The sequence below is a fragment of the Pipra filicauda genome, unplaced genomic scaffold (assembly GCF_003945595.2).
Source record: "Pipra filicauda isolate LSUMZ 115617 unplaced genomic scaffold, ASM394559v2 scaffold45_size4122338_pilon, whole genome shotgun sequence".
Classification (NCBI taxonomy): Eukaryota; Metazoa; Chordata; class Aves; order Passeriformes; family Pipridae; genus Pipra; species Pipra filicauda.
The window spans coordinates 2,935,706-2,961,846 of NW_024104598.1; the positions used below are offsets into that span (position 1 = coordinate 2,935,706).

The 26,141-nt window shown below is 36.7% G+C and overlaps 1 protein-coding gene across 1 annotated transcript in view; it reads left to right on the forward strand.

Annotated features, from left to right (window-relative positions):
- The window catches only part of LUZP2 (leucine zipper protein 2), a 130,711-nt gene that overhangs the window by 66,490 nt on the left and 38,080 nt on the right, over nt 1–26,141 (forward strand). Inside the window, exons 5-6 of the mRNA XM_027732488.2 lie at nt 3,221–3,283; nt 24,101–24,163. Coding sequence (XP_027588289.1) covers nt 3,221–3,283; nt 24,101–24,163 — 126 coding nt within the window. The remainder of the gene's footprint in view (nt 1–3,220; nt 3,284–24,100; nt 24,164–26,141) is intronic.

A 26,141-nucleotide genomic window follows, 5' to 3' on the forward strand; every position in this document is an offset into this window, starting at 1 on the left:
AGTAGCTATATTTTTAGCAAGTTTGCAAAGTTATTTCCCATTAACGGCAGTTAAAGTTTATAAAAAGAGCTGGATAGCTCTGGATGTGGGAGAAAATAAAGAATGAAACATGGAAACACTCAAAAATAATTTGTCTAAAGTAAGCTTAGTCTACCTTTTATATGTTGTTCCTGTTAGTATTTTATGCCATGCTAGCAATTTTTAAGAAGATACGTTGATGAAATTGTTTGACAATACAATTACAGTGCTGTCTATCAAAATAAAGGAGAAAATAGGTCTGTGCAATTTCCTTTTTCCCAATTGCTCAGTGTTCACTATGAAAAACGAGAATTAAGTAACACATTATGAATGACTTATAAAAAGAAACCATACACAATGTGGTTATTTTGAAATCAGGAGTATATTTTCAGTAATAAAAGGCTAATATATGGGGAATATATTAATAGCCCTAATAAATTAGGTCTAATAAACTAGCCCTAATAAAGGCTAATATATGGGGAATTTAATTCAGTGTTATCCTCACGCCTGCGAGATTTTTAATAAAAAGATCAGATGTTCTTTTCACTTCAAAAATATTTATTTTGTTTAGGAAAAGTTTTTATGATTTTATGTTCCCAAAGTCCTAAATGTTTCTTTGACAAAAGTCTCTTCTACTAATCAAACTGTAACTTGCAGCTTAAAAGTTACATTCATGTAAGAAATAGGTAAAAAAACTATTTAACTCTGCTTTTAACAGTATTTAACACTTCCTGTCTCTGGGATATGGAAGCAGTGTCCTTGCTTAGTGTTGAAGAGTTTAGCCTCAGAACAACATATTTTCATCACGTATTTTCATAATTACAGCACTTAAAGGGAGACAACATGTGAAAAGTGCTGAATGTCAAACAAGAACAAAGCGTGGGTAGAAGGGAGGAAGAAATGCAGGAAGTTTTTTTGTTCAATTATTTAGATTTTGTCCCTCTTAATTTAGAGCTGGGTGTAAATGCCTGTTCTTGTTTATTATGCTATGAGGATTTAGTGACTCAAAGCAGAATTTTTGCATCTCTTCTGGAAAATTGTATTATGTCTTGTCCTTGAGACTGACTAAAAGCACCGTGCAAATGGTCTGATACAGACTGATCTGCCTTAAAGCATGAAATTATCCACACAGGCACACTTCAATGGCTAGATCAGGTTATCTCAGTATGGGCTCCAGTAGACAAGCCATATAAACCCCTCCTGTGTGACCCTCCATAGCTATACCTCATGACTAAGTGTTTCTTCAGCTGTTAGAGATTTAGAGGACCTTTAAAAATGCTGTTATAATATGAATGCAAAAATGAATGAGTTCTTAACTAATACTGAAATTATTCTTTTTAATGTTGTAAAAATATCTTCTAATTATTCAGATAAGCTTGAACAGTATGTTTACACTCTCTAGGATGTCCATATCAGTGGTATAAAATGCATGTGTATGTGCATAGTAATCAACAAAATTACTGATTTAACCAACATATATTGCTGTTAAATTAATAGTACTGGATTGTCCTAATTATCTCTTCCCTAGAAGATCCAAGCAATGTAGAGATAATAATTTTGGTGTCAAATCTCATTAATTATTTCATATATATTCATAGTTAGAAGCCAAGTGCTTTGAAGGCATATTAATATTCTCCTGAGCGTTAGGTCTAAGAAAGGGAATGCTCTTTAATGGAGGTCAGTATATTATTTTTGTCAGTATTTAGTGGTAGCTGGCAATACTTTTGAACAGCTGAAAAAACAAAATAACCATGCAAATAGCTATTTTACATTTTTCCGCATTCATCTTGATCTCATATTTCGGTTGTGACCTTTATTTTTTGTTGTGCAAAATCTTCATATTTATTATCTAGTATACATGGACTAAATTTCAATAATTTTGTCCTTGCCAGGCAGGTGCTGAATATGTTTGTCCTCTGATAAAGCATCATCCTCAGTGGTAGCTGGATGTGGAGTTAGTATTTCCACAGCCAAAGCACTTGGTATTTCTTTTACAAACTCTTCCTAACTTTTGTCTATTTATGCATGTCAGGTGGCTCTAGTATTGTGCACTCCCTACCTACACTTCTGTCTTAAATGATAATAGAATTCTGTGCCTTCCCTTTTGATACAAGTGAGGGTGATATCAAATTCAGTGACATTTTTCAAATTACTGACGTGTCTGCTTGAGTTTGGACATGATTCTCAGAACAGCTGTCGTGTCATGTAGATTCAGCCTAATTTTTTACCTACATGACATCCAAACCATGAATCTTTGGGTCAATGTCTCTCCAATCTAAGCATTTTTTTTCTTTACAGGGGTTTTATTTTTCTTTACAAGTCTGTCTCAATGACAGAATGACTGTAGCTTCCCTCGAACTTGGATAGAGTTTTGCATCAACAGGGAGAGAACACAGCATAGGACATTGGGTAAACAGGGATGAGAATTTTGATAATTGAGGTATCCAAGAGCATCTTCCTTCAAAATGACAGGAATGAGTTCTTTTAATCCTAGTTGTTATCAATACATTGTCCTTTTTCCCATTGTATTCCATAAGCTGTGAGGAAAGCTCGGTCCTGAAAGAAAGTTAGACTGATTTGTAAAAATGGTGTCTTAAACTGTGTTTAAATTCAGTCTCAAACATAAGATTGGAATTCTGCTTTCCAAGGCAAGTCATGGAGTAAATTAGGAACTAGAGACCATATGTGAATGCTTTTACGTGTAATACTCTTGATTCCACAGGTGAGTCTGATCAGAGTCAAGGTATTTACCTCATCAGGACCAGCCCCATAGCATTCAAGTCAAATAACTCTGTTAGAAATCTGCTATGATAGATACATTCTTAGAGGGTAAAAAAAATTGTATGTCACAGAATCAGTTAATATTGTTGTAAAACTCCTTAGTTCTCTGAGGATCACATTGAACTTCCTTGTGAAAGATAAGAACCATGTCTACTGGTGCAAAGCAAAAGTAAGTCTATTTACATACAACAATTTTCTTCTTTGGATTGTAAGTTTTCTAGCAAATATGCTAAATGTTTGTAGATTTAGCAAATATTTAACTATGGCCTATACCAATTTCACATATATAAGCAAAATTTTTTGTTTGGTGGTCGCTTTTTTTTTTACCAGCTGTGAGAAGCATAATAAAATACTTTGTGGTCACAACTGATGTTCAGGTACATCTCAACAACTCACACTCAGCGTGTCTTTAAACTTGCAGATTAACTTTTTGAAGACTGAGATGGAAAGGAAGAGCAAAATGATCCGAGACCTCCAAAACGAGGTAAGAGGAACATTTGATTGTCATCTCCATTCAGGCCTCTTATTGAAAGCGACTGTGGTTTGGCTTCGTGTATAAAGCACATTTTGTTGTAGTGGGCAGGCAAAGCACTGGTGAATTGCTCTAAATAGCAAAGCAAAAATGACCGTGTGTATTTAGAAATAGTATTTTATTGAATGGAACTGCTGACTCCTTGCTGCGGGTGCTTGGTTTGATAATACACCTCTGGAACTCTTGCTGCTTTTTCAGAGGGGAAACAGTTCTGTAGGTTATTGATACAGAGTGAAACTTTGTTCACATTGTTATTACCTGATTTAAAAAGAAACAGCAAGAGGAGGAGAAAGGAAATGCAAGCTCAGAACTGAGATTCTTAATAAAATTTTAAAAGCCCTCACATTCTTAAAATGTTTTCTTAAGCTTTGTGCGCCATGAATACTAATGCCAGATTGATTTCAAAATTCCAGATAAAATATAAAACGTGTTTTATTTAATTTTTATTGATATTAAACTGAATTTACTTTGAAATTTAGTCTTGGAATAGAAACATTTGTGCAGCATCATATTACTTTTTCCTCCTTATCTTTTTCTCTGCATACAACTTGCCTAAATCAGGGTGTAGCTACCCTTTCCATTGCTTCATTTTGCGAACCTCTTTGCGCTTGAAAATGTTTTTTTTAATTTTATTCTTGTTCTCTTGCCTTTGTCTGTTTTGTTCAGTTCTCTTGCTTTTCTTCTGAGTTTTATGTGTGTGAAAACTTGACCTCCTTAAAGGTGTTATTTCACCTGTGATCGCTGATGTCTTTGGTCTGTGAGAGTGTACATATACGGTCAATCTCAAAAATGTGAACATTCCTTTTTAAGTCACAACAGTGTCCCAGTTTCAGCCAGGAAACTTGCTCTCTTTTCCCACCTGTGTACACTGGATGCTTTGCAACTGAGCCTGTTAATTATAATAAATCATATCAATCTCATCCTATTGACCAGCTCTAAAACAATCTTGTCTCTTATTGCATGGAAGTACATAAATAAATTCAAGCTGTCTGACTGATAATGATTTGCTTAGGTAGGTCAGACTTCTGTAGTATTTACTGAGTTTGTAGGACGTTTTGGAAATTCTACCTTGAAAGGAATCTTTCTTTTTGGCACCAAAAAGTATTTGTTTCTCAATTTAAAGGTGGAGTGTTTCACCAGCATTTTATTTCCTGATATCCTCCTGTCTGAAGTTGCAGGAGCTGTGTAAACTGGATGTACTGATGTTGCAAGCATTTCAGACCTATCATGGGGCCTTTCAGATTAACATTCAACCTGCATGCCTACAGTTTTATGTTTCCAGCTGTGGGGCAGTCTGCAGAGTGACTAAACATCTCTATCACTGCCTGAAAAAAAGAAGGGAAAATAAGGATGCTCAACAGTCCTTCCATTCAAAACATAAATATGTTGTCTTGGATACCCACAGATGTGCCAGTTTTGTGAACCCGCTGTCCATTAATTTCTCTAAATCTGTCTTGGATATTGGATACCTCCACAACTCTTTACACTATCAAATTCCCTCTCACTTCACATTAAAGTTTTTTTTATATCATTTTCTGTTCTTCTCCCTTCAGCAAGTTTTTCTAAACTCTGAGTTGTTCCCCTCTTAGTTTTGTAGAGTCGACCAAGGTTTTATGAGCTTCTAATATAGCATTTTTTTGGCAGCTTATTCATACATCTCTCTATTTCTACATCATCTCTTATTTATTTATCTCCCTTTCAGGAGATTGAATGTCTGTGTGATGGGTTTCTGTGTGGTTTACTCTTCTGCCACAGTGGTACCTGTTATTGCACTTCATCAGCAGTTGCAAACATTACTTCCTCTTGAACTCAGCCCAGGGAAACCCTTGAGGAAAAAAAACCTTGAGAAAAAAAAACCCAGAATAATGTTTTGTCTTGGGGGCTGCAGGGCTGGCTGCAGCCATTTCACTGTGTAGCTTCTTCCAGTCACGTTGCAAGTGTCTGGTGCTAAATGCTTCAGTCTGGTTGGGATCTCTGGGCTGTATGAAGAATGAAAGAGATTATTACTTCCCTTTAATATCTTGAAAAGTCCTTAAAGAATAGATAAACAAAGGGAAAATGTGTAAAAACTACATAAAAATAAAGTATAAACCTTTTAATATAGGAACTGTAACAGGATAAAATTTTCCTTTTAAGTAAAAATGTAAACTGAATGGTGACATCTATCAGATCATAAATATTTAAAGTGTGCTTTTGATATGTATCTCCTGGCACACCTGGTTGGGATTTCTTTCTGAGTTTTTAGGGAAGTACTTTGACTACAAAACAGCAGAGAAGATGGACAGTAATTTTGTGAGTCACTGAAGGAATAGTTTCTGGACTCCTGCATAAATATTATTTGGGGCATCTGTGATTAAAGCTTCTCAAAATTTAAAAAAAAAAAAAAAGAAAGAGCACACTGAAAAATTGTAATTAGTCTTAGAGGTAGAGCAATGATTAAAATTTAGATACTTGTTTAGATGGGAAGTAGAACACATCAAGCAAATAAAACAAATTTCCAGTGTACCAAGGCCTTCAGTGATGTGTGTTCTAGTCTAGCTCACCTGATTCTCCTTTTTCCTCCATATATCCAAATTACCTGGGATTTAACTATCGATGAAATGTTCCTGGAATTACAAAAAAAAAAAAAGAAACCCAAACCACAAAGAAATCCATCTGATTTGTATCACTCATCTTTTTTAGTTATTAAAATTATAGAAAATAAAGCGTGGGGATGTTTTACTTGGGAGAGGAAAAAGGCCACACTCATCCCTAGAGAAACAGTGAATTAATGTCCAGATAACTTTAAATGGAACTCTGGAGCTTTCCAGTACATTCTACAAATGTTTCAGATTTGATGTGGGAACAAAAGGATTAAATCTGTCAGGAGGAGCATAATAACAAAGACATAACCGAGGGAAAGAGACTTCACATTATGTGCAGCAAAGAGGAAATGAGGTGTAGTAAAAAAAAAAGATACAATAAAGATTTGGGCTTCCAGGTTTTCAAAATTGCATGAGAGGCGATAAAGGCCTTTTTCCTCCACACCAGCCCCTGCACCCACCAAAATGCCCCCCTTCCCAAGACACAGGGGTTTTGCACACCTACATGGTTAACAACTGCAATTATATGTGGTTAAAAAATAATAAAAGGTAGGGAAAAGTTCAGTGCAAGAACTTGATGATGCTCGCATTCAGGTGATTCTTTTATTATTACCCTGTCCAAACACATTCATGTAGATAAGTACTGGAAGAGCCTAAACTAGTGTCCTGCTTCTGGTTTGGGTTGGGGTTGGGTTTTTTCCTAATTTAATCAAATTATTTGAAATATTTCCTCTTTTTTTTTTTTTAATGATGCCATCTTGCAAGATGTTCTGAGAGCTGTAGGAAAAGATTGTGGGCGCTGTTTATTCTACACTTATTTTAGGAAGAAAAAAAGAGTAGTAATTGTGATTAAAGATATATGTGTGTAGTCCTAGCATGCCCTGGAAATCAGAAGCTCCAGCATTTTGTTCTTGGCTCTGTCAGCTAAACTTGCCTTGAGAGAAATTTGATTTTAGAACATTGCTTAGCCCTGTGCATCAGCTACAGTGTGGAAAAGGAACCAAAAGCTATACCTTACTAGTGGCTTTCTGTCAAACTCCTATACCATGTTTGCCAGTTCCCTAAAAGTAAGAACTAACATCAGCTTTTCTGAAATTAGACTGAAATTAAGATACAGTTTTGAGGAAATATGTTATCTGAGTCCTGCCTCCAATCACATTGCTTTTAAAAATCTGGTTTGTTAGGTTGGACACGCTATACATTTAAGTAATTAATAGCATTTTATATGTAATTTTTGGAAGTACTATCTGCATACAGATATATAGAGACAGAAAATGAAAACAGAAGAGCTACTCTTGTTCTTTCAAATATTGCATTCACCCTCAGTTTTTACTGCCAAATCATGAATTTTGCAATCTCAGGCTCTCTCTTCCTGTAAAAATCATTCCCTGTTTAGTCCTGTTCTTTCAGCACATGCCCTACTGCCATTCAGCTTTGCCATTTGGAGGTATGAATAGATGACATTCCAGCTGAATGCAGCAGCTGTGATGTGTGAGGAGAGAACTTTGCACAGAAAGGCAATTTTCAGGCTATTCAAGGCTTTGGGGGGAAAAGAAAGTCGACAACAAAAATAGTCTGTGGTAAAAAAGTGCCAGATAGAGAGAATGCTGATTATGTGTCTAAAAATCCTCCCTTTTTTAGAGGTCTCTGAGTACTTCCTGCAAATACTAGAAAATATCTGTCAGACTTGCAGCTGTAATATTGTGTGGATTGTGTTAATGTAGTCTAATAAAGGGTTGGCATGTAAATAGGTAATGCTGTTATTTTGAGAGGCTTCTATTATTGCCAAAGAAACCAAGAAGTCTGAAATACAGAAGCACAGGTGGAGCTGAGAGGCTTGGCAAAAATGTAGGGTAAATTAGAATACGTATAAAAGAGCCACTTTGACAATTTTAACTGCTGGAGATGGGCTGACACAGAATGAGAAACTCACTTCTATGCAGGAAATTATGCCAAAAGTGCTCTAAAAATAAAGCTGAAGCAGGATGCTCTGTTAACCCTTGTTTATGTCAGAAAAATCGTGAGTCTTCACAGTTGCCATTTGGCATTCAGAACTGATTGTTTTGGTGCAGCTCTGAATTTGCATGTACATATGGATTAATTTCTTAAATGAATAGTTTTTCTACACTGAAGTGTGCAGTGCATTTTCTTAGTTTGTTATTAATTTCCTGCTGGTACACCTATAAAAGACAGCTCTTCTCTGCTGAGCAGTAGAGAATTGTTATTCAGGTTTTAACATGAACATTGTAGCAGTCTTACATTAGACTTAGAAATGTGTATAAAATTGCTCTTATTTAAGCCATTTAATTAGGTTTTATTAGATAAGGACTGGCTTGTCATATTTGGGCAAAGCGTTTTATAATCTTTCTGTGAATACCTACATTAAGGTATGTTAATATATGGATTTACAACAATCACATGTATTTACAGAGTTGATGCAGTGTTTAATACAAGGCAGTATATTCTTTTGCTCTTTAGACTGTGTCAGAACTTTGAAAAACATGAATTATGCAGAAGATCTATAGTAGTACAGGCAATACAAAGTAAACCAGGAATGGAAAATTAGTTACTAACTGCTGTAGCTCTCAGTAATATGTGGTTGTTGGTTTTTTTTTCTAAGAAGCACAGTTTTAAATCACAACCTTGTAAACAATACTTCTGCTCTATTCTTATATAAATTGTGGTTATGGCTTTAGTGTCGAGTAAATCATCCTACACCAGAATTTTCTCCAATCTCTCTGTGCTTAGCTGCACTAGCAAAGGATAAAGTCACAGCAGCACAAAGTCTCACCTGATGTATTGGGAATTTCATGCCCTGCAGGATGAATTCAATTGAATTGCATTGAATTATAGTGGGGACAGAAAACAAGAAAAGTCCCTTAGTGAAGCAGAAATTAAATTCTAAGGCTTTGAGACTGGAGACTGATTCTGTTCTATAAAGGAGGACATTGTAGTTCTTTGGTCTTCGTACTCTGCAGATAAAACTAACTTTTTTTCTCCTGAGTATAAAATCCTACCTCCTTGAGAAGAAAACTGGGTAAAATCCTGTGCCTTCCTTGGGTGCTGCATTGGTTCTACAATTCCAGAAACTTCCACAAGTGTCAGAGACAGGGGCACTGCCCAGGGAAGGGAGAAGGAGCAGGAAGGGTGCAGGAGCAGCTGCAGATATGTTCTGCTGAAGGGCTTTGAGTTCAGTATTGTTTATTGATTGATTACATCTTCTTTTGAAGTAAAATAAAGTCCTATTTTAAAAAACTGATTTGCTTAATATTCTTCTATGACTTTTTTTTTTTTCTTACTGAATACGATAAGGAAAGAGTAGAAATGCAATTCAGCCAGTTGGAAATGGCTCTTAGGGGACAGTATCTGAGATCATTCAGAAAATAAATCCTACTGCATCACGATTGTCAGTGAGATATATTTGTAGTGATACTGTAGCAACTGCAGTGAATAGAATAAGTTCTATTTTTATAAGCTTTGTTTTCCTGACCTTGGAGACACAAGAGCATAGGACACGTTTTCTCACTTGGCTGTTGAGTGAGAATCAGAATCAGAGCATCAGTTATGGGAATGTAATGGACCTGCTATGTCTGGACCCCACTCTCCTAGGGACCACGATATTTTTTGATTCTTCATTCATTTTTTACATTTAGGAGCAGGGTTGAAAGATTCACATTCATGAACTACTAGAAGGTGAAGGAGATGGTCCAATAAGAATGTTTAGGTAAAATGTATCCTTAACAAATGAGAAGATTAAAAGTTAAATCTACACTTACTGGGGTTCTCTTTTTATCTGGTACTTAACCACAATGTTTAGAAAACGTGACTGCTTGGATTTTTCCCAATAATATATATGTCTGTTGTCTGCAATGCTGAAAATCATAGCAGTGTTCACTAGTGATCAGCCATTCTGGTGTCTTTTCCTCTGCTCCCCAGAAAACTTAAAATTTCTTATTTCTGACATCCTTCTTCATTAAGTCCAAAATTCCAAATGGGATTTTTTTTTTCTCTCTTATTCATCTAGTCTCAAATCTGTATAATAGACTTTTCTATTCCCAAAACTTAGTCTTCTTCAGTTGTTATTTGTTATTCAGTTGTCATTTTGTTTCCTGTGCACGTGCTCTGACCCACTGAGCTAAAAGTTTAACCAGCATGGTTGAAATGAAGGGTTAAGAATAGAAAGTCCTCGTAGTTCCTTGGCTACATCTCGTTTCAAAAAGGCAACAAAACATGAAGTATAAGAGACTACCTTGAGTGGTAAAGTTTAAAAAGAGCTGTATTTTCTCCTTTGCACACCCAGCTCTCAAGGACATCTATTGCAGCGTCACCAGGCAACAGGGGCAGCCTGAAACCTAATTAAAATCTTAGATCTTTGAACTTGCACAGAGAGTTTTGTGAATGTTAAGTGTTATCCAAATCAGTGTTTTCCAGCATTTCAGATCTCAGGGGTGAGGTGGCTCAAAGCCAAGCCCCAGGGAACTCGAGGCGTAGATGAAATTTTATAATTAATGAAAAACTTCTCCTGGAGCTAGGGTAAATTTTTGCCAAACTGGAAAAGAGAAATGCTGATCTTATTTATTCATGTTCTTCAGACAAGTGGAAAAAGTTTGCTTGTAAATGTTAAAATTGCCTAGTGGGAGACCCACTCAAAAGGAAGTAACAGAGGTGTATTTGTGGTTAGAAAAAAAAAAGGAAATCGATACTTCAAAATAGGTATTGCTGATGTTTATGCTAAGATGAAATAATAAAAGGGCATTTAATAAGCAAATTTCTGAGGTTCAGAAAGAAAGAGGAGATGAGCTGTTGATTTTATCGTCACAAATAATGCTGTTAATTACTGATGTTTCCCACTTAGTATCAAAAAAGAGGGATAGCCTTTGAGGAGCTCAGGTAATCCAAATTCACTGGTAGAATATTCTTTGCCTCTGATAACACTACACAGTACTTAATAGCATAAGAGTTTATAAAGATGTATGTGACCTAAAAATACACATGGCTTATTAATGTAAAAAAGCTGCTTGATAAAGTTGTATTGGACCTGGAATGCTCCTGTCCTGGGCTCAGAGCTCACCAGAGACTACTAGATTAGTTGGCAAGGACATGGCTCTCATGGTTATAACTAGATTTCCATGGAAGTCATAAGAATTTAGAGCAAAAAGAAAAATGCAAAACTGATCATCTTATGCTACCCCATACAAAACACCCACTGATTTCAAGGGTAAAGTCTTGGAGTGTTTGCCTTTTCTTTCTGATCATACTGTGGGATGCAGGTGTTAATTTACTAAGTTCAAGGGGAGCAGAAAGACCTTTTCAGAAGTATTTTTTCACCCTTCAGAGGTTTTATATTAAACTAGACTGCTGTTATTTTGTACTTACGAATTTTAATCAAGAAGCGGTGTAGCTGGAAAATGTCAACTTTATATGGCATTTTCCAACTGAGGATTGCTAGTCTGTGACTTTATAAAGATTATACTCCTCTCCTGAGACTAATTATCCTCCAGTTGTAATTTGATCAAAATGGATACCATATTTGGAAAGATAATTCCAAAAAGAATAAACTGTGTAAGCTGTTCAGCTGTAATGTGACTTCAGCATGTTGTTCAAAAAGAAGTAGAAGCACATGAAGCTGTTTTTTTGTGACAGCAAAAAGAATTGATTCTCACCTACTTTGCAACTATTTCATCCTGAAACCCCGGGATATTTTCAAATATAGACATTTTTATCCTTGCAAAAAAATTCAGAGGGCTTGCTTAATGGGAATGTTCAAATTTGTTCAGCCAAAATCCTTATGTATTTCTAATTAATATCATGTCCTTGCTTAGGCAATTGTTTGCCATAAAGATGGGAAAACATTGATTATACAGTGCAGTAGGAAAAAAACACTGACATTTACTGGCCTCTTCCTAAGAAACCGCTGCAGCAATTCACTATATATTACTCAAGTGTTAGGAAGCAGTTCACCCTCAGTGTCTAGTCAACCTCGTGCTGAGTCTTAAATGTAGAAATTGTGCTATTCTGGGCCCAAATCACCAATTTTCTGTTATCCTGAAATATTTTAAATTACTTAGTTCTGGAGATTTCTTTCCCACACACCCTTTCAAAAACTGTTCATCTGTGTTTAGCTGCAGACATTATTGGAGGAGGAAAGATTAAGTAGATCAATCAACTTGTCACTAGTTTTGGGCATAATAACTCCAGTGAGTTGAATTGATTTTGTTTAGTTGTTATTTAAGTGCTCTATTCATCTTAACAAAGCTGGTTTTATAGCTATGCTATAATTTAAAAATGCAGTTTCCATTACACTGCCTTGAAAAGTGGCTTTGCCATACCTGTCCCAGTAATTTTGCCTATTTGTCACGTTTACCTGTTTAAACCCTTCTGTAGAATGAATCTTCTGTTCTTCAGAAGTTGATGTCACAATTTTTACAACTGAAAAACTTGGAAACAACAACGACAGTTATGCTCAGATTGTTCCCTTTTTTTAAATGATTTGTCTTGTAAACAGTTTAAAACATGCTGAGTTTAATAGATGTTTCCTAAGTGAAGTTTTAAGGATCTAATCAAGCAGGTGCTGCTTAAAGTATTCTGGAGGGTGTTGTCTAATCTCAATTTTCTTAGTGATTAAGGATCTGAGTAGTATTTTACCCCAAAGTTCCACGAACTCAGGAAAGGTCTGCAGAGATTAAAAAGAAAATTGTAAATAATGTCAGATTTGTATGGTTCATCCACGAGCTGTGCTGTCTTTTATGTATTGTGATTACTTTCTTTCAAATGCAGAATAGTCATTCTACTTCAGGGCATGAATTTAATCCTGTAGGTACGAGATATTTGTGCATGTATTTGTATATATGTATTTTTGTGTATGTTTAAATCAGAACCACTCCTTACATACAGATTCAGATGCATATTTACATGTGTACAAAAACATAATGTGGTGTTAAGAAATAGCTTAGAAGTACCAAACTATCAGCAGATGATTCGTTGAAAGCTGTAAGGGCTCAGTTTCTCTGGATGTGTCCAGAAAACTTTTCTCTCTTTGTTATTGACTTCCTGAGCTGGTTTATCTTGGGTTTTGTATCAGAACTTGAAGTCTTCCCATGCCATTCTCAAATTATTCTTGCTGTGGTAGATTTTTTTAGTGCTTATGTAAGCTTATTTCTCAGTTTGTTTCAGTGGAGTTTTGCTCATTTACTGAAGGAGATAATTTGATCTTCAAGTTCTTCAGGCTACCACTGAGCTAGAAAATGCACATTTTCTAAATTAGACTCAGCAGTCATCTCAAGTATAGTTTATGTACTGAATTTATGACAATATACCCATTTAGTCTTTCTTAAATAGCATCAGCCTGACATCCTTAATTTAGACGGTATGTTTTCAATAGCTGGTGTTCTGCAAGGACAAATACCTTTAAACACAAAGGATTTTAGGCCAGGGAGAGGCAGGTCACCAGGACAGCTCTACTTCCACATTAAAATAATATTTTAGTGGAAGAGCATGGGGTGTGCTGTGCCTGGCCCACTTCCTGGGTGTGGCTTTGGGTGGTGTGCATGAAAAAGGTATTTGTGCAGTTTTTGGTACTTAGAAAAATCCTTGGACACCATAAAAAGCCAAAAATGGAAGCATCTTCATAAAGACATAGATTACCCATTAACAATTTCCTGCTGTGTTCTTTTTTGATTGTTCACTCGTGTTTCAAGGTCAAAGCAAGAGGGTAGAAAAAATCGTGCTGAAAACAAGGATGGTTTGCTGTGGGGGTGAACGCAGGTGGGAGGACTATCTTTTACAGCATCCAGTTCTTGGGTTGCTGATAAGGAACTGCCTTCCATTTGAAATGATGTATGTGAACAGAAAAAAAATACTGAGGAGTAGAGATTGTGATAGGAGTAGTATAAAACAAAATTTGCAGGAGAAGGGAGATGATGCCTTATTTGATGGCTCACTGAGGCTCCAGACTGGCCCAAAGGAATGAGTAGGAGTAGATGCCAGATGAACCCCATTAAGTTCCTGAGGTAGTTCCCATGTATTGGCTGTATTAAATCAAATGCTTTACTGTGTTCTAAATTTCTTTTTTTTTCTTTTCCTGTTGCATGGAGTCTGTAGGCAGATTAGATTTAATGGACGACTTTTTCTCTCCCTGAGTTCTCAATAGCATAGTTTGTGCTTTAAAAAACAAACAAACAAACAAAAAAACCCAAAAAAATCTCTTCTTGCTGTGCAGCTGTGTGTTACAGCCATGAGCTTTTACATGTTTGGTTTGGATGATGCTAAGCACTGAGCATTTAAACTGTAGAATTTATGCTGATGAACTTGAGTCTCAGGAGAAAAGATGTGGAACCTGAGAGTTAGGATATCCTCCTTCATCTGCCAAAAATGAGCTTAACTACATCAAGGAAATATTAGCATCCAGGCATAAAATTCATATCCTGGAGCTGATTAGTTTTGGGTAAAAGGTGTAACCTGCTGTTTACCAATGCTTCTTTCCTATATTTGTCTTGTTGAATCACCACGGGGGTTCACTGCAATACTGGATGGGGGTATCAGCTAATTTTTTTTTTATAAAATTCTGGGGTTTTTTTGTTCTTTTTTACAATGCTGTCACCTTATCTTACTTTTACAAGAAGATAAAAGGTGGCATGGAAATTGATTGTGAAAAGCACATTATTTTTAGCCAAAATGTAAATATGACGTCCCAAAGTACCGGTCAAAGCCAGAACTGCTCAGACAGATAGTTTGTTTAAAAATAACTGGTCCTAGTTGTTGTTCTTTGGAATAATTGATTAAGGTACAAGGATGCAGTGTTTCAGTGCTCTCCATTGGTTACTTCTGCAAAGTTCCCCTACCTATATAATATGCCTCCTTGGTACACTCTACAGAATCTAAATAATTGTTTTTTTAAGGTTCATGCAGCTCCTTTAAGTGTCTTTTTAACAACACACAAGAACTGGCTCGCTGAACTGGATCATATGATTTAAAACTTCATCCTTTTCCGGGTGAGAGGCAACCTGTTTTACCTGTGGCTGCAAAAGGAGAAAAAACAACAACATTTCTTGAGCTTTCCGTTGTTGCACCAAGCAAAAGCAGATCCAGTTTGCTTGCTGAAATGAGCACAGCTAAGCTGGAAGCAGTGTTACAGCACTGCATTTCACCAAAGTGCTTGCTCAGGTGGAAAACACACTGCTGATATTTTTCTCTTCACTGGTGCAGATTGTCAGTGGTTGTTGCCAGCTCTTTGTTTTTGTCATTTGGGAAAAGCTCCAAGCTATATTTGAAAGAAGTATGTGTGCACAATCTATAGGAGTCTTATTTGCACTGCATTGCTTGCTGCCTCTTGCATCCTCTGCACAGAGCAAGTACAGGGTAGGAAACAATCAGTTTGCATGGTTGCTGTGCATTCTTTAAAATTGTAAAGTACTGCACAGTTGTTATGGTGGTTTTTTCCTCGATAAATAATGTAGAAATCGGTAATTTTAATTGAATTATTTCTAATCATTAAACAGGGAAAAGATTTTCCTTTAGAGGTAGTCCTTTAGGTGTCGAAAGAAATCAAAATATAAGTTTGCCCTGATCTTTGGGAGTTTTCTTCTGTTATTGTTAGGGATGCTTTAGGATGTATATTTTTGGATTTAATTCATATTTCTTCTAAAGTTTGATTACATATACTTTTTATACAGCTCAAGGGATATTACTTTGCTCCTTTCAGTTATGGTTGACTTGAAGTTAGTGTTCTGCGTTTTTCTTGCCATAACTCTTTTACTTGTAGGACATTCAACACTGCAATCTAAAGTTCTCTTAGTCTTTGCAAGTTTATAAGCAGAACTATCTTTTTTTTTTTTTTTTTGAAAGAATTGCAGACTATTTGCTTAAAATAAGGAGACTATTGCTGTTTGGTGGGTGGCTCAGAGGGAGAAATGTGTGTCTTTTGTAGGGGCAGCAGCCTTTTGGTTTTGGAGAAAAATTCAGGAAATGTGAAAATAAATATTTTGTCATTCCTAAAGTAATTATTTAGCTTCTGCTCCCTTTGTTTATTTGTGTTTGGTTGGGGTTTATTATTGGGGGCTTTTTTAACAATCTCAGGAGTGAGGCTTTGTACTTTACAAATGACAGTGAAAAACAGTTAAACTGATCACTTTGATCTGTTGAGCTTTTTATTAAAGACCCCTGAACCACTCAAATGTTTGCTAATTCTCTGATCTGGTTAAGCTGTGGTACCAGCATCACCTCTGAGATAGATGCCTTTGCTGCACTGTGGGTGATTTTAGCTTGGTTGGCTGTTTTTCGTTACTAGCCCCTAATCAAGATGCCAATTGACCTGTACCTTATTTTCCCCTTTTCCTTACTTGCCAAATACCTTATTTCTCTGGTTGATCAATCAATTATTTCAAAGAACAAAAGCTAGGACCAGTTCTTTTTAAACAAACTAAAATGAGATGATGTCAGTTGTGTTAAATATAATAATTGGGAATAGAACCACATATCTGCCTGGGTTGGCAGATTTAATCTACAGTCGTGATTCTGTCATGCCTTGGCTGTTAGTATTTCAAAGCATAGTTACTCATATTTGCCAGAAATATGAGTCTATGAATGTATCTATTTAAATCCTGAACTGATGGAAATTTGGAATGACACAGGTTTATCATCAGTAGATTTCAAGAAATAATTATGGGTAATAAGACATGCAGCTGTTGAGCAGCAAGTTCATTAGAAGATTGTTTCTTTGAAAATCCAGCTGCATTCAGAAATACTGAAATACATTTTGCAGATAAAAACATGCCACTTTTAAACAGCATATGTAGTCAGCTGTGGCTTTAAGAAACATTCATGAGCAGTGCACCTGCTATGACCTAGGGCCAGATCTCTATGATAGTTCTGAAAAGTATATGAGCATAAAAGTTATTAAATTTGCTGGGCAGATGCATTACTTAGATTGCCTGCCTGTGACTGACAGACCAATATTCTATTTGATATCATTGGATTGGATAAATTGCATTTTTACATCCCTTCTTTTCCAATACAGGTATTAATGTGAAATCTGCAGACAGTCAAATTTGCTTTCTTGTCCAAACCTATTCATGCTTAGTTTCAAGTAAAAATCTAATAGATATTGAAATAGAAAATTTGGTTGAATATTAAAAAAAAAAAAAAAGATAAAGATAAAAAGCTGAAAAATTAATCCTGCACAGATTTTTTTTGTACTCTCTTAGGCTAACTGTCTTGCATGGGGTTGTTTGTTTGTTTGTTTGTTTGTTTGTTTTGTGCAATGTGGAAAGACTTTTGTAGAGGGGTTAAAGATTTCTAATACTTTCCCTTTCATGACAATAAAATACAAAAAATGTCAGGACTATAGCACCCCTTTGAGAGGGTGACTGTGAGGGTATTGGATCTGCACTCATAAAGAAAATCTTGATGAGATGCAAGACAAAGGTGAGCTGCTGGGTGCTGGGGAGGCTGGGGCTTGCCCAAAGGCAGCGTGTTAGTCATATGAGGTTTTAATTCTGTGGATTGAAGGACTGGAGAACAAAGAAAGAGAGAGAAGATGAACAAATGTTTATTTATTTAAGGTACCTGTGAGTGTGGTTACAACCTTTCGGGTGTGACTTGTTTGGATTTTATGTAATGCTGAAAAACACAAACCCAGTAAGACCTGTTGTCTGACACTTGCTTAGCCTGAAATCTCTGAAATTCAGTTAGGTAATTTCAGTGTTCAGATCAATATTGAAGAAAAGATGAATTTTTTTGTACTGTTTTTGCACTTATTGTTTTTTCTCAATCTTTACTAGCTAATTTTTGCTGTTTCTGTGTCACCCCAGAACCTGCACTTCAAGAGCACACAGTTGACATGCTTGTCCTTCTCCTTTCCTTGTTAAGCTTTTTCTTGGGCTGTTGTACATCATTTATCTCCCCCTGCCTTTGTAGAGGAGTTTTCACTCATATCCTTTGCTTGCCATGGGTTTTTTTAATGTATTCATCATCAGCTTGCACCTGGACTGTCTGAGTCATCAGCATTCCAGTCTTTCACACTTGTGGATACATTATTCTCCTTATCTTTTCCTTATCTTACCCTTATCTCAAGTTCCCAGTCACAGTCCAAATTAGTAGGCATATTTGGGGAAAAGAGAAAATTGTGGATACCAGAATTTAATGCTAAGAAAATATTTATTTTGCAATGTGAAATTGTAACCATTTTAGGACATGACTCCAAGCCTGACTGAAACCCTCCCTTGGCTTTGAGATACCCACTCAAGTCCATATTCATTAATGAAAAGGTGATGTTTCTGTCAGAACTAGGAACTGATCAGAAGATGATCAGGCAGATCACCTATCCCAGGTGTTCTTAGGGGAAGAATGTCCTATGTCCTCTTGACAGATTGGGCTGATTTATAAGTACCAAGAAATGTCTTCAACTTTTTTTTGTGGTGGTCTTAAACGTCAGTTTTCTGCTAAAATATTACTTATTGTGCTTTGGTTTTTGGTTTGGTTTGTTGTTTTTTTTTTTTTTCCTGAAAATGTTTGGTTTGCAAATATGTATTATTTACTCTCAGAAACCAAAGAACTTTAAACTGTACTCAGAGCTTTTTTTTTATTATTATTATTTTTTCATAGCACTTAGGAGCCTGGTATGAAGCATCCTGCCTGATATTGCTGTACTGAGCCTAAATGGGGGCAAACACTTTTCAGAAGCATTGAAAAATGGCTCCGTTTACTCCTTTCCTCCCCTTTCCCAAGAGGAGGGAGCCTGACATAAAATGTTAGTTCACAGTCATGGATAGGGCAATGATTCATGAAGAAATAGTGTTGGTGGCTCAAAAAAAGTCACTTCAGTCCTCAGAATTAGATCCTACTCCTGACTTCATCTTGCTAAATGACTTTTAGGAAATCATTAAAGGCTAGAAGTATTATCTAGTCCATATTATGTGGGTTCTTACTGCTCTGGGTATTGAATGAGCATGGCATGGTGGAAATACATCTAGTATGTGAATCAATCCAGTAAAACTGCCTTAGGGATATCTATTTTCTTATTGAAAGGTATTGTAGCAGCTTCCTCAATACAACTGATATGTATTTTAGATGTCTGTAGATCATGCCTGCGAAAATTCTTTTAAAAATTAAATGTATTGGCCAAAAAGTTCTGTAACAACAAATACTCAGTGCACTGCTACTGAGAGAATTCAGGTGACAGAGCCTATTAATATTAAAGCAAAGCCAAATGATACCACTCCACAGAGAGCCACATAAATGTATGCCTTACCCATCTCCTGCCCTTCTCCTTCCATAACTGTGTCATTTCTGTTTTAAGACAGATTTTGGCAATTCTGGATCTAAAACATGCTTAATGCAGCATTTCATGTCCTGCTGCTATTACACTGGAAAAAAGTGAAGTTGTAGAAAAGCACGTAAACAGTCTGACCCTTCACTCCTCCAGTGATAGAGGAGCTCATTTTTTTCAAGGTCAGAAATGGGGTTTATATCGAGGTGTTTGGTCACAGCACACTCTATTCATTCCTGTCACCTTGCTTTAATGAGAGCTTTCACTGTCTTTTTTGTAGTTTTTTTTTAAGCCCAGCCTTCAGCTTGCAGCAGCATCAAGTTCTGCTTGTCATTCTGTTCACAAATGTCAAGTGAACAGAAGGACCTTTGGGCTAACATCTACTTAACTAGGTGTTCTGCTTTGTTGATCCTGCAAACCATCCCCAGAGCATTCAGCCACCCCTACCAAGGGGGAAAATCAAAGAATTGCCAGCTTTTTTCTCTAAATAACCCTGCATGGCATAGGCAATTACCCTTCATTTCAGATATAAATTCTCTGCAATGGGTTCTGCATTCAATATGCTGCTGTTTTTAATTAGAATATCTGACATGGAAAGAATTAGAAATGGCATTTGCTTTTGCATAGCAAAGTCCCGTTGAAATGACTGGAACACCAAGACAAACACAATCAACACAGAACTCCGGCTAAAAGCTCGAATAGGAGATTTTTGTGGGTTGCTTATCAACTTGTTCAGCTCAGCTGGACTACATGAAATTCAGGAAGAAATATAACAGCCTCTAGTATTAGCAGGGACAGATAGGCAGAAGAAAAGAAATGTATTCTCTCTGTTTGGGAAAGCTTGTCCTTAAGTGCCTTTATCTGTAACACGAGTGTAAGGCAGGGGGACAGGTTACAGAAGGAAAGCTCAAAATGAACAAAACAGTCCAGATGTGTCTAAGCTTACAACAGTGGTAATGTGCCATGTTTGCAGGGGTTACCCAGCTTGGCTGTCAGCCTTCAGACATTGCATGTGCCTCCTAAATAACAGCACAGGCTGAGGTGTCAGAGCACGAGAGGCTGAAGCCTGACCGTAGTGGAAGTGGGCTTTTCCCAGGAATTCAGAGCTGGAAGGACAATGGTGCTTTCTGAGTTTGGATCCAGCCAGATCTGAAAAGTGTGCAGCCCCAACATGCCTCATCACATTGGTGGGGCAGTGTTCTTCAGCTGTCTGGCACACTTGGCCACTGAAAAACTGCAGGGAAAAGAGGCTCAAACATCCTCAAGAATATCGAGGCCAAAAAGTCACATTGTCTTCACTGGCCATAACGACAGGTAGAAATGCACTTCTTAAAGTCTTATTTGGAAAACCTCACAGAGTGTAGGGAGCTCAGTTTATCTGTCTCAGGAAGATGAAGGGCTGAGCCAACCCAGCTGGGTCTGTTCCGTGCGGTACAAACCGTTTTTCATCGTGGTGAAATACAAAGCTAATATCCAGAGCAAACTGGATATCAACACGCTGTGAGAGCAGATAAATCCAGATGTTTGATTTTGGCCTGTTGCTGTCTTCTGATTTCTCTCCTAAGGGCACAGTGGAGCACTTTGGTTTCACGGGAGATGGAAGGCAGTTCGTCATGGCAGTTGTTCCCAACGCTCCAGCTGAGCAGAGTCTGGGGTTTTTTTGCTGTTCTTGAGTTTGGTTGTTTTTTCAAATGTAATGCCTGTTAGAGGGAAATGTTCCAGTGATGAGCAGGGGCTCAGCATGGTTTGATTTGCACTATTCATCAAGGGGAAGCACAGCCGAATCTATCTTCTATACAACAACAACAAAAAAATATGTCAGAGCTCAGATAAAATGTCTGAATTGCAGTTGATTGGTGAGAATACAATTTTCTGAGAGAGAAAGTGATTTTCTTCCCCTGAACATACTTCGTATCCTCTGCTTTCAAAGGCCAGCAGACAAACTGAATTGCTTTGTGCTGATGATGTCTAAGTCATATATTTGCTCATTCTGGGTTTAGATCCTGATGTTGATTCAAGTAGATAACACTGGTGTTTTGAATTATGAAACACAAACAGTAGAGTATTAAAGCACTCATTGTGTGACCAGGGGTCAAGATAAACTAACTTCAAAAAATGACATCTGAAAATTTGTGGCTTTGACATTGGTGGTGTAAGTTTAGCCTTCTGTTAGTAGAACATATGATTCATCAGATAAATGTTAATCCCCCTAACTTCAGATTTATGATGATAATAAACCCCTTTAAATTTGTCACAGTTGCCAGTGCCTACAAACTGTGACTCTTGTCTTATGAGATATTTACTGTATATGCTAAATCAGATGGAGAAATTGCAAAAAAATGCAATGTGTAGCTATATAACTAATGATTTTTATAAAATGACTTTGCAGAAGAGGAAGTAACTAAAGCTGCAACTGTAAAAGTGCTTCTATTGAACTTTCAAGTGTACAGTTTCTGCTTTCCTTTGCAAGCCTTTGTCCGAGTTTTTTAATTGGCATCACGGTTATTGTTTTCCTAAGAATCCTAAGGCCTCCTCTCTGTATTTTTCTTCTGTTTAGACACTCATTTACATTAAAACACCTATTTAGTTAAAATATAATGGTATTCTTTCTCTACATCTAAAAGGCCATTTCTAACTGAAATCATTACTCCATATAATTTTAAAATTGGTGTCAATGAGATATTTACAGATACTTAATTCCTTATTTTTTAAGCTTGAAATGCCCAAGACCTTTTCTGCTTTACTTAGTAACAAATGTAGTATTGAAATTAAAACTGTGTAAAATTCTTGTTTAACTTATTTGTTGTTGCTCTTTGAAGGATTCTTAATAGGAAAATAAGCATAATCTTGAATCCATGTAAGTCTTGGAAGTCAGAACTTCTATACTGAATCAATAGGCATTTGTAAACTTGAAATTTCATTGATTAATTAATCTGATTTTGAATAGCCCCTTTCTAGCAAAAGGGGCATATTCTTCTAGGATATGTAGCTGATTAGAATTCTCGTTTTGCTACATTTAATTCAGAATCCAGACAACACTGGGCTCTGTTATATGTTCACTGGGCTTTGTTCATATGTTTTTACTGGTATACTTCGCATTCTGCTATAAAAATTAGCACTATTATTCAGGATAAAAAGTTATTTTTGACAGTGACTTGATTTGTGAGGTAACATAAAATCACTCAAATTGTATGCAAGAAGTTGTCACCTGCTCTGTCGAGGTCCTACTTATTAAGCTCTTGATGATAGTAACTTTTAATGCTTTCTCTCATTTCTAAAAATGTTATTAAGTTCAGATTAAATCATGACTATTTTGCCTGCATTCTGATAACCCTGCTGGGGTTTTTTGTTGCTAATAGACTGGATAATGAAACAGGACTGGTAAATCATGTTAAACCTAGCTAAACCTCCAAAATGGATTTCATCTCCTAACTTTAAATATTTTCATCAAGTTTTGGTGTGGGACAAGTTCTTTTAACTATATTCTTTTGCCAGGCTTATTTGGCCTGATGTGGAAATTTTGACAACCATCTAATCCATCGTGTGTCCTGCTGACACACATTCTGGGTCACTGCAGGATCTCCTCAAAACAGCACATGTAGAAGTTACTTGTGAAATAGTAATGTATTATTGGAAGTTATTACTTATAATATATATACATATATTATATATATAATATATATATGTATGGAGATGTGTATATATAGATATATTGGGTGAAAGGAAGATAAATGAGTAAAAATGTAAGGGTTACAACTCACTCTTACTTTGGTTCTGAAATACAGAGTCTGTCACATCCCCTCGTTTTGGAATTAAGCAAATGAGGTTTCACATGGAATTTTAGTTTCTTTGCATTTGCTTCAATGAGACAGGTTTTTCCAAGGAAAACTCAAAGCTTCTAATTCTGGAATTAAAGCTTCCGGCGTCTCAGTGGGATGTGGACCTAAATTTGAACTGGATGGAATTAGAGTTTTGGCTCTAATGACAGCTTGTTCTTGTGCACAATCTTCAGGAAAGCTGTTGTTATTCAGTGATAAACATATATTCCTGAAATGTCGGGAGTTCAGTTTCTGCTTGTGTATTTACAGCTCATTAGCACAGGAGCAGTTAGTTTCAGTTAGTTTTGGTGTTCTTTTAATTTCCCTTTAGTGTCAAACACGTTGTGTTCGGCACCTGAAGATCTGCTTATTGAATACTTCTGTTTCTAACCAGTTTTGAGAGATGTTCTCACTGCAGAGAAATCTTCACTCTCGACTGTCAATTATGGGATAATATGAGTGAGGAGTGCAAAAAGAATGACTATGGAAAATGCATTTTATCAAGGTTTATTATTTTCCCTGAAAATGAGAAGAAATACTTTTAAAACTCCTACATGAAAAAGCATATTGACTAGGTGAAATGTTTTATCAGGTAGCTAACCTTCTACAGATTTTGATTACTTGTGGTTTTAAATTATGAAATTTAGCAAAAAGACCCCATGAATTTGATCATCAAGGTCAAGTGATGAGATCTTGGCTCTATTACTCACTTGTTAAAATGATTTACTGAAAATGATACTGAGCTGTGCAGTTGACACCAGGTAAGGATCAGATGGGTTTTTTCTGCCCTTTTGTACCTCAGAGTATTAAATCTAAATTACTTTCAGTTGCCAGAGTGTGCTGGCAACTGAAGCACACTGAAGTGTGCTTACAGAAACTGAAGTTTCTGTAAGCAATCCTGTTCCTCTTAAAGCAAATTTTATAGCCTTTTAGAATTCTGTAAGGGAGTATTGTGCCTTGATGAATCTCTTTTCTCTTACCTGTGTCTTTGTTGGTGACTTGAAGGTATTATCCATGTAGAAAATAAAGCCAGTGTGGTCAAATAGCCAATATTTCAGCAACCCTCACTAATAAACATTTTGTTTTTTTCTTGTCTCCCTCTCAGAACAAAAGCCTCAAAACCAAGCTCTTGTCAGGAAACAAGCTTTGTGGCATTCATGCAGAGGAGGTAAGGAAGGTTCCTCTCTATTCTAAATCTAACATAACCCAAAGAACTTTACATCAAAGCCTTTTTTACTGAGGTTCAGGTATATTATATATATATCTCTATATACCAGAATATAGAACATATATTATATATATGTGAACGTTCCTAAAGTGCTCTCATTCCAGCTCATTTCTGTGACTTCACTAGAAGCAGCTCAAATGTTTTGGAAAGGGAGCTGCAAACTCAAGTCAAGTGAAATCATTTGGGCACGCTTATGATATAGTTCTGCAAATTTATTATGTATCTATAACATGTATAAAACCGATTTACTGTCCTTGATCTCCATACCTAGACTAAGATGGGAATTGCCAAATGCCTGTTTTGAAATTAAGTTAGAGACAGGCAAAATATATTGTTATTGATTCCTGGAATGTTTCATTACTGCAAGGATAAAAGGGTCACTTTATGAAATTGTGGGAACGAAATCTCCCCTCTGCTGAAGAGTGAGATGGAAAAGATAGTCAGTGATAAAAAACCCTATTTGTTGGCAAATAGATCAGTGTAGAAGTACCTGCATTCATTCAAGCAGCCCCTTTAATTATTTAACTTTTCATGAAAAAAAAGATATTACAACATGTGAATCCATTTTACTCATTTATGTTACTTTAGTCTGGGCTTTTGCATATATAATTTCTGTAAAAGTCATTGCACCTTGCCTGAATGAAACAGAGGCAGAACATCTTCACTACAATTTCCATAATTATGGTTGAATGTGTTTTCTTCATCAGAGTCTCTACCTTTTAACTTAGAGGTCAATACTTAGGAAGCCAATTTTTGAGAAATACCCAATGGTAGGAAATAATAGGACTTATGACCCCATGGAGAACCCCTGCTGGAGCAACCTGTTCCTGAAGGGCTGCATCCCACGGGAAGGGATCATTCTGGGGCAGTTAATAAAGCTAATAAAGCCCATTGGGAAGGACTCCCACTGGAGAAGTCTGAGAAGACTCTTTCCCACAGAAACCTGTTCCCCCTTGCTGGAGCAGGGGAACTGCTCTCCCTGAGGGGGAAACAGCAACAGAGACATGGGATTAGCTGACACTAATCCCAATTCCTTGTCTCCCCGTGCTGCTAAAGAGGGAAGTGGAACCTGAGAGGAGGAAGGAGTGGGGGGAAGGTGTTTTTAAGACTTGTTTTGCTTCTCGTTGTCCTGCTCTGATTCTGATGGGTAATAATTTCGATTAATTTCCCCCAGTCAAGTCTGTTTTGCCCATAACAGTAATCGGTGACTGACCTCTCTTTGTCCTTATCTCAACTCATGAACCTTTTGTTCTATTTTCTATCCCCTGTCCAGCTGAGGAGGGAAGTGATGGTGGCTTTGGTGGGCACCTGCCACCCAGCCAGGGTCAAACCACCACACCTAGCTGCATAATATTTTGAATCTTTGGTAATGAACTTGATGGTCTTTTCCCTGATTGTGTCCCTTTTAATATTTGCAACATAAATGTCTGGAAAGATGTGGCCTAAGAATAATTTAACTGCACTGTAGGGTGACAAGCCCTGGCTCTCAGAAAATTTCAGGAAACTAAACCTACATTAAGTAGCAGATTGTGAGTGTATTTTAAAGTGTGAGAATCTCTGGCTTGATGAATCATCCTGGCAAATTCGTGGCTATTAAGCGTGTTAGTACCTTTAGAACAGGCAAAGATGCTGCAGGAGCATCCTTTTTTTTATGGTCATTTTGCCAGTTAAGTTGTACCAAGCAGAGAAACAAGGTATTTTCTGCATTTAATTAATTAATTAGTAACTCAATATCCTCTTAGTTATTAGATCCAAGCCCTCTGGGGGTAGAATAGCCCACCAGGAAGCTCCTGCTTCGTTCTGCTCCCCCAGGCTGAGTGCAAACAGAGTGATTCCCTGCTGTCCCGTAGCATCCATGGGAACATGCTTGGGATCCTGCACACTTTGCATGGCTGGATTTTCTTTGAGAAGTCAGAGC